Source organism: Phalaenopsis equestris, unplaced genomic scaffold (assembly GCF_001263595.1).
Source record: "Phalaenopsis equestris unplaced genomic scaffold, ASM126359v1 Scaffold000096, whole genome shotgun sequence".
In the NCBI taxonomy this organism is placed as follows: domain Eukaryota; kingdom Viridiplantae; phylum Streptophyta; class Magnoliopsida; order Asparagales; family Orchidaceae; genus Phalaenopsis; species Phalaenopsis equestris.
Window position 1 is genome coordinate 453,634 of NW_018164538.1, and position 9,101 is coordinate 462,734.

Below are 9,101 nucleotides of genomic sequence, written 5' to 3' on the forward strand. Positions count from 1 at the left end.
GGGGGGGGGGGGGGGTTCTTTGGAACCAGTTCGGGCTTTGTTTGCTTTTCTTTGCTTCTCCGATACTGGCCTCCTCTCCTTTAGAGGCTGAAAGTTGGATTTTTTTGTTGGCTTTACAGGCTGTAATTCGCCTCAAAATTTACAAGATTACTTTTGAGACAGACTCTCAAATACTTATTGATGTCTTCTTCGGGGCTTCTAAGCTTCGGTGGGATTTGATTCACACTATGAATAGAGTTTGAGATACTATACATAGATACAATTTGAATATGCAATTATCCTACATTTATAGAGAAGACAACTCTCCTGCTAATTAGTTAGCCCGTACGGGCAGGGATACTAACGCAGTGTTATGTGGGATCTCCCCCTGTCCGCAGCTCCAAATGCTTTTGAATGGGGACCTACTTGAAGCTCCATATATTGGAATATAAGAATTTAGTTTGGTTTCTCTTGATGCTTATCTTTCTATCTTCCCAGACATTCAGATTTACGTTTTTTATCTTCAGTAAGTTTGTGCTTGTGCGATTTTGGACTTGTGCCTTGCTTAACATTGAAGTTTCTCTCTATGGTCCTTTTACTTTTCGTTTGGACATCATTTTTTGGCTTTCTTTGGAGGTTCCTGCAGTATGAATTTTGGTTGTTTTAATTCCTTGGAGCAAGATTTGGGTGTGGAGGTCATGAAGACTGATTTCGGTTGTATTACTCTATTTGTTTTGGTGGATTGTGTGGATTTCTTGCAGAATGTTATCAATACGTATGATTTTATGCATCTTTGGTTGGAGTGGGTGGTATTTCTTATTCTGCAGGACCTTTACGTGATTTTGGAAGTCTCCGGGGGAAAAGTTCAATGCTCTAGCTGTTATCAAGCTTCGTCGAGCGCATTTTCCTTCTCTTTTTTGTTCTCCACAATTGTTGATTTGGTCTTCGGTGTACATGTCAATTTTGACTATATTTCTTCTTTTTGGTATACTTTTTGGGGTACATGTGCTTTTGGGTATACTATACCTTTTATTTTATCGTTTTCTTTTTTGTGTGGAGTTGTAATGTGGATTATGGAACCCCTAGGACCTCAATATATTTTCTTTTGCTTTTAGTTGGGATCCATTTTCCCTCTAGCATTTTGTTACTTCTTTTATTATTAACGCGTAAGGAGCCACGAGCTGCTCTTTTATTAAAAGAAAATATATGTGCAGTGTACTCAGGTCTGTTGGTCGGGCATCTGCTTGTCAGTTGTAAGTCTCCTCTGGTATGGGTTAGATTCCCCCCGAGTGTAGGGTGTGATACTCGAATTATTAGGCGCATGAGGAATGACCGGGGCTCGTGAACTAAAGAGACGTCCCTATCACCTTTGCGCCTATTGGTGGATTTTTTATTTTTTTATCTTTATGTATCTTTGCTTCTTTGGGTTTTTGTGTGTTGTGTTGTGTAAGTTGGGTCTTCTTTTAGGTCATCTCATAAAATCGATATGTACCTTTTCTTCTTTAATATATTAGCCCTTGGGTTTTTTTTTTACTATATATATATATATATAATTATTTCGAGCCAAAACGAGTCGAACACGAACGAACAAAGCTTTGTTCTTGTTTGACTCGTTTATATATCGAACGCCAAAAAATTGTTCGTGTTCTATTCAATTTCTTAGCAATCAAATCGAACACGAGCTACTAAACGAGCCAAACATGAGTTTTTTGCGAACAACGAGTTGTTTTGACAGCCCTAACTAGCAAAACTCATGCGGAAGTCTTCACTTTTGCAAACCCTCCCACTACTCTCTTATTTTGTGAGGTTCATCTCCCTGTTCTTGCACGCTAGACCAACCTCTTCTATTGTTTCTCCTTCGCCTTGCTTAACCTTCACTGTCCTTTGCCATACTACTCACGCTGAAGAGCAGCTTGCTGCCGGGCTCCTCCTCCTAGCCGCCATATCTAACCAAACTCCTTCTAGTGAGATCCCATCACCTCATGCCTAAAGCACCTCGTCTCGCTCTTCCTCTCACCGCCTCACCGACAAACCCGAGCCACGCCCTTCTCTACTCCACGTGTCTGAGATCTTCTGCTCGCACTGCAAACCTGAACACCACTCCCTTAGTTTCCCTTGCTTCTTCCTCACAATGCAGAAACCCGAAGCTCCCATCTTTCTCCTCGTTGCCTTTCGCCGGCTATCCCCCTTTTGCTTCCCAAGAAAAAAAAAAAAAAAAAAAAAAAAAGGGAAGCAGATCGTAGCCACCCCCTTTCTTGCTACCTACCCGAATACCTCACTGTTATAACAGTTCACTTCCCCCTCAAATAGCCTGTAGCATCCCCATTTTTCTCTAAGCCGCCTTCTTGACAAGCCACGCCCAATAATCAGACAAATGAAATGGTTGGGAATTGAAATCTAGCTACCACATTAAAATTAAAATTAAATGTGGTCATTTTATCTTGCTGATTTGTATGATGCATATGTAAATGATTCTGATGCGGGTAGGAGAGTGCAAGTTGGTATGTGAAATTTATGCAGATCTCTCAAAATCTTCGGCGCTGCACGTAAGTTATAACACTCGCAATTTTTGAGCTGTCTATAGCGATGTATATGGTGCATTGAGTGGAGTCCTATACACGCTTTTCTTAGTGTATGCATCACTTGTGACGCGATGGGCGAATCAAAAAGATTCTGAAATGTCTATTATGGCTCTCTAGATGTGTTGAAAGAAACTCTATACACACTTTTTTTAGCATGGTGGGGTCAAGCTCGCACGCGACTCTCAAGGCGCGATGAACAACTCAAAATTAAGTGCTTGTAAGTGCCCTTCTTGACGCGGCGGAGAAAGATGTAGGTGTCTGAAGTTGCATGGGTGACATCCGTACATGCATTTCTTTGCGTGGCGGGATACACTACTTTGAGCTTGTGGCTTAGGCCATCCATACACGCCTTTCTTGGCATAGTGGGCAGACCAGGACTCTCGATGTAGCCCCCCAACGGGGACCGACGTCGGCAGACTGTCGAAATGTTGTCAGATTCTGGTCGGAATGACGATCATAAAAGAGCTTGTAAATTGAATTCACTTGAACCAAAATTTCAATCAGAATGAAAGTTCCTAAGTTATATATTAAAGACTAAAATGATTGTATAAATCATTTTAAACTACACAATTAAAATTAAATAGAACTTGTACGACTCACAGGGGATTCGACAACTCAACAAGGTCAAATGAAACCTGTGAGGGGGTCACCGTGGACACTCAAATGGGAGCTAAGAATGGGAGAGATACATAATTCCAAATATGCAATTAAAGTCTAGGATGTCTTAATAGCCACTGGATTCGCTACGCACATATAGAAGCAGACATAATGAAATACCGAGGCGCTTGAAGTGAAGTTCTGCATGGCCGGCACAGGATCCGTAACTCCACAGACACGAGCGAACATAAATCAAAATTAAAAGCTTAAATGAAAATATTTGCACAAATCATATTGATAAAATCCCCATGCAAATATTAATATAACCTCCTCAAAAGTCTGCCAAATTCAACAAATATGAAACTCTCGCATGTGCTTCGACCAACATGTTGAACATTCAATCACAAGGTTCGAGAATGCTGCAGAGGTGAAACAAATGTTTAAAATCAAATAAAATCTGTCCCAAAAATGTGTGCAAGCTATTTAAAAATTAACTCAAGATAACAAATATAAAAGACCCTTTCGTGCTCTGATGTTCCTCTAAATATTCATAATTATGCTGCTCGGGCAATGGGCCGCCTTGTCTATAGGGGGAGGATGTAAGTCTCATACTTTGGCCAATCTGATCCTCCTCCCTACATGGAACGGAGTTGACAAGATTGAGCCCCCACTGAGCCAATCCAATCTTCCTCTTTACATGGACCGGAGTCGACAAGTTTGAACCACCACTGAGCCATTCTCCCTCCTTATGAGGACTGGAGTTGACAGAAATGATGCTTTTAATTGTGTAAGTTGTAGTATTCCCGGATGATGACCAAGTTGATAGAATATTTCAACCAGAAGAGTCTATTTTAAAACTCTCAAAGTCATTTTGAATTCAATTATTTCAATTATTGAACCTGATCCTTCGTAAGCGGGATAGAGCCGACAGAGTTCAAAAATAGTCATTCCGCAGTGATGGTCGTGTACATCGTAAATTTCAACTGGAATGGTTCATGTATAAAATCAAAACGTTTTAAATCATAAAAAAATAAATATTTAAAAAAAATATATGTCACATAATGCTTAAAGCAAAATTGATTCGCCCTCCACAATTATTTGTAGAGGCGGACAAATCTAATGCCGACTCGAGCTCACAAAGAACAAATGTCATATCAAATATACTACTAAATTCAAACTCAAAATAATCTCATGCCAGTAAGGACGTGGTCTGAGTTCAACTGTCCGCGTGGTTTTGTCGCCAAATGACACAACGAAGAAGCAGTTACGACTAGAGCCCTTTGACTGGGTGGTTTGCTACCAAATGACACTGTTAAATTACGACTATGTCTGTGGCCTGTTTGTTCCCCAATGGGAGTCTGCCCTTATGAGTATGAGTTAAATCATAGGGTATATTTGATATGACAAAAAACCCTTTGTAAGCTAAGATTGCTTTGATTAGTCTCCTTAAACAAAGATTCACTCTAGGTCTACATGGTTCCCTTGGACGAAGCAACCCAAGACTGCTAACAAGGATTTTTTTGGTTGGTTGGGTCAACTGCCTCCTCTGACTAAATAGACCCGAGACCATGACAACCCGGAATGACGGAACCATGTGATTTTGATCGGGTTTGTCGTGATTTGCTCTACCATCCGCTTTGTGCTCATGGTGATGATAAATTTTGTAATTTAAATTTTCAAATTTGCTGCTATAATATGCTAAGTCTGAATATTTTGCACCTAATGACTAACCTTAATCGAAAGTGCTCTCTCATTATCGGTAGGGGTAATTAACCATAGGGGCTTGTGTCATCTTAAAGCCCTTTGTAAAATGAGGGTGAAATCTCTGGGTAGTGTATATCTACCATCTCATCCGCCTTCTAAAAATTGGACTCGAAAACTTAACAAACTCACCGCGTTATTGTCTCGATGAGGGTCCGGGGTGCTTTTTGAATTCTTTTGTAACCCACATCGACACATGATTTATCTTATAAGCAAGGTAGCTTCTTCAAGAGTATTGTATGATATGTTTTGTTTGAATTGATATGTTTTGTTTGAATAAAAAAAAAAAGGCTTACAAATTTTCAAAGTGATTGCATGCCTTTCAAATGATCTCACAACTGTTGAGGAAAGGATGAATTTAACTTTTTCTTAGTCAGTGCAGCATGCTAAGACACTATAATTGAGCATTAAACCTATTTTTTGGAGCACATGCAAATGCTAAATTTGAAGAGTTTATAGAATGTTTTACATGATTTGCAACATAACTTGCACGATTTTCGTGTATTTAGCATATGTAAGCTTGCAATTTTACAAATTTTACTAGTGGATAGACACTTAATGTATGCAAAGCTTTATTTTTTAAGTTATGAAAAACATCTATTTGCTTCCACAGATTTGTTGTGGTTCTGGTGGTTTTGTGGATTAGATAACATTTTAGATTTTTCTAAGATGGGAATTTTTCAGATGTGAGTTGTATTTTACTTAAATATGCTCCACTTAAACTATTTTTTAATAAATAGAAACGTTGCTCATTTCATTTTTCATCAGCTTTAAGTTAAGTTCATTATGTGCTCTGATAAGTTTAAAGTTCAAGGTGGTTTTGATCATTCATGTGAGTGAATTTAGTAGTCCCCTAAAATTTTTGTGCAAGTCTTGTTCCTTCAAGACAATTCACATCACATTTGGATGTTCAATTTTTTTGTCCTGAATTTTAGAAATTTGTATCTATTAAATTCATTTTCGTTGTGTTATTTGATTTGAGATGCTATCATTTTTTTTGCTCTTTGCAAGCAACATTTTGGAGAATTTTAACAGTTTCTTATGGTCTCTTCCTCATGGGTAACATCTACTGGGAGTTGGGATTTTCAACAATACTTAATAATTTATGCATGGTTGGTGGTATAGGTTCTTTGTGTGGGGAGTTTTAAAATTCATCACACTTAAAAAAGGATTAATGGGTATTTTATACCTCCACAGAAAAAAATACATGGATGACGGGGCCTTCCTGTTGTTACGAGAAGATGCAAATGTCCCACTACACTAGAATATTTTTATGTTTGTTGATTTTTTCTAGAGATAGAACGAGAAAAAGATGATGAAAAAGCTAATGAGAGAGGGTAAGGGAGAATAATATCTCAATCTGGAGAGAAATGTGGAGAGAGAGAGGCAGAGAGAGTGTGAGGTGGGAACTAGCTAGAGTTGGGTTGTCGATGAGATTTGTTATGTTGAGATTGAGTGGGGGAAGAAGAGGATTGTTAGAGAGTGGATTTTATTCTCTCAACCTACAGAAAGAAAGCAAGAGGGTGAAATGGAGTGATGCATGGCAATAACCTTGTTGATGGCAAGATATTGATAATGATTCTTGTTGAAGTTGAGTAGGCAAATTTATTTGTTTTCTTGCAACAATGTGGAGAGGGAAATCTATGAGAGGCAGGTAGGTTCTATTGTCTATTGTGGTTTTAGCTTGCTAGAAGGAACATGGCAAGTGGCAGTAGGTTGGTTGTGCTTGAGACTTAAGGAGGGTCGAGGGCCTATGCTTGGAAAGGAGAGCGCGCCAGGTCAGTGCAGTGCAAGTAGGAGACAGAGCCATTCGAGGAGGGGTGTTGTGTAGTTGTTCATAAGAGGCACAGTGAGTTGGGGGCTTTGCATGCTCAAGTAGGCGTGGGCGAGACGAGGGAAAGTTGACAGTGAGTTTTTTGTTTTGGGGTGAAGAGAGCAGTGGATGATCCTTCAGAATAGGAGCCAGTAGATTAGTATAAAAAATAAAAAAAAGTGATTACTATTTTTTTGTATCCCACTACACTGGTTTTCAGAGCTCACAGAGTGGGAGTGGAGACGTTGGGATAGATGGAGTAGGGAGCAGTTCACCACTACAAATTTTTTGCCCTCTGTACGCATTCTCTCATTTCAGCTACAGGATTTTGGAAAAGTAAAAGTAAATTTGCTATGTAGCCAAATTGGTCATCTTACTTTTTTTCAATTCTATTTTTTTTTTCCTTGATGCTTTTGCTGCCTCTTTTTCAGCCTACGTGTCTTTGTCTTTCTTATATGGGAAATAAAAAGAAGGTTTTTTAAATTTAACTAAAGTGAGGCGTCCCTTGTTCCTCAATGATCTGCCCATAATGCAACCACTTTAGCTATATAGAAATCAACATAAAATTCACGATATTTAATTAGCATATAGATGATAATTCTGTCGGTTCATTGTAGTCCAATTTTATTCAGTGTTTGAGCCATCTTTAGTAACCGTGCATATTTTGAAATCTTAAATGTTCTATTTTCGTGCTTGCAGAGAAGAAGAAAGACATTAAAGTTAAGGCCCTGGAAGCTGCTGAAGCTGCCAAGCGCCTTGAAGATCAGATGAAACTTGAGCGTGAGAAAAGAAAGGCAGCTGTGAAACTGGAGCGGGAAAAATTGAGGCAAGAAAATACCAAATTACTGAAACTCGAGCAAAAACAAAAAGCTGAAGAGGGGAGGAAGAAGGAAAACATTGCAGCAAGGAAGAGACATAGGGAGGCAGAAGAGAGAAAAGTGAAAGATAGAAAAAGGCAATGCATTGGAGAAACAAGGACATTACAAAGACAACATAGAGACAATTTGCATTTTGGGAAAGCGGAAAAAGATAATCGACAAAAAATCATAGTATAATAACTTAGCTATTTATTTGTTTATTGTATTTTTACTCCTTATATGATTAACATGCATTTTTCTTGTAGGATGAGGAACAGAAAGGGGGGAGACGAAGAAACAATGAAGGCCAAACGAAGTTGGAAAGTGCAATAGATGTTATGGAAAGTCAAATGGCCGCTGAAATGCAACATTGCACTATTGAACTTGTATCTGCTGATACCAGACGAGGTGATGATAAGATTAAAGCTCTAGTGGTCTCTGATGAACGCAAATCCTTTGAAAAGGTAAGAGTTTGAAAAATATACCCGGATGGCCGTTACTGGTTAGTTTATTCATAAATAAAAGCTGTTGTATTGCATTAGGCATAATTTTATAGTTTTCTTTTACACAGGTGAAGTTAAAATTACTTTCCTGATAGCTTTTATTGCCAAGTAGATTTATAATATAATATGACATGCAATCAATAATCGGTTGTGGGCATCATGCCTATTGTTAAAACTTTTCTTTTGCAAAGGTAACGTTGAAATAATATGAAAAAGGTTAGTCTATAAGGCAATCCACTTTAGTATTAGGCTTAATTTTCATTTACGATGGTCGACATTAATTTCAATACATTTTATTTTATTTTGCATTAGGTCTGGGTCTCAAGTCCTTAATAGTCATGTCCATTTTTTTTATCTTCATTTTGTTCCTGTTTTCTTGCATGCATTTACCTTGAAAATTTCTGGAGCATTTCTCAGCATTTTTTTTTAAGTCTGATTTCTCAGCATTTTTTTTTTAAGTCTGAAAGAAATAATATTGATTTTTATCTTCTAATACAAATTTATCAAGGGAGTTGGCGGTTCAAATTTTTTACAAGAAACAGTAGAAGATACTGTCTGTGCTGCACACATTTCTTTTGAATTACAATCATATGAGATGTCTCCATATCAAACGTCTGATGAAGAAGACATGGAAGAAGATAGCAGACATAGAAAGTACATTCCAAAGTGGGCAAGGTAAGCTTAGTTTTGTAATGTTCAACTGATATAAGTATGCATTTTATATTTAATGATCTCTTTTGGTAGCTTATAGCTGTAAAAAGCCCGAATTTTCAATCATCAAAATTTTGTTTTCTTTGGTCTACTAGTGACTTCACAGTTTTGTCTACCTGATGCAACTTCCCAAATTCACTCATCCTAGGATTGCTACTATAATATCACTTTTAACTTCAGTTTCTAAAGAAATTCTAAGCATCACAGGACAAAACGCCTATATGTTTTAGTGTTCAACTTCATCCTATTAAAGGGATTTCACTATCTCCCTCATTTATAACTAACATCCTCTTGTATC

The 9,101-nt window shown here is 38.0% G+C and overlaps 1 protein-coding gene across 1 annotated transcript in view; it reads left to right on the plus strand.

Moving 5' to 3' along the window:
• The window catches only part of LOC110020398, a 29,794-nt gene that overhangs the window by 19,914 nt on the left and 779 nt on the right, over positions 1-9,101 (plus strand). Inside the window, exons 2-4 of the mRNA XM_020718486.1 lie at positions 7,432-7,781; positions 7,856-8,053; positions 8,601-8,767. Of these exons, the coding sequence (XP_020574145.1) occupies positions 7,432-7,781; positions 7,856-8,053; positions 8,601-8,767 (715 nt within the window). The remainder of the gene's footprint in view (positions 1-7,431; positions 7,782-7,855; positions 8,054-8,600; positions 8,768-9,101) is intronic.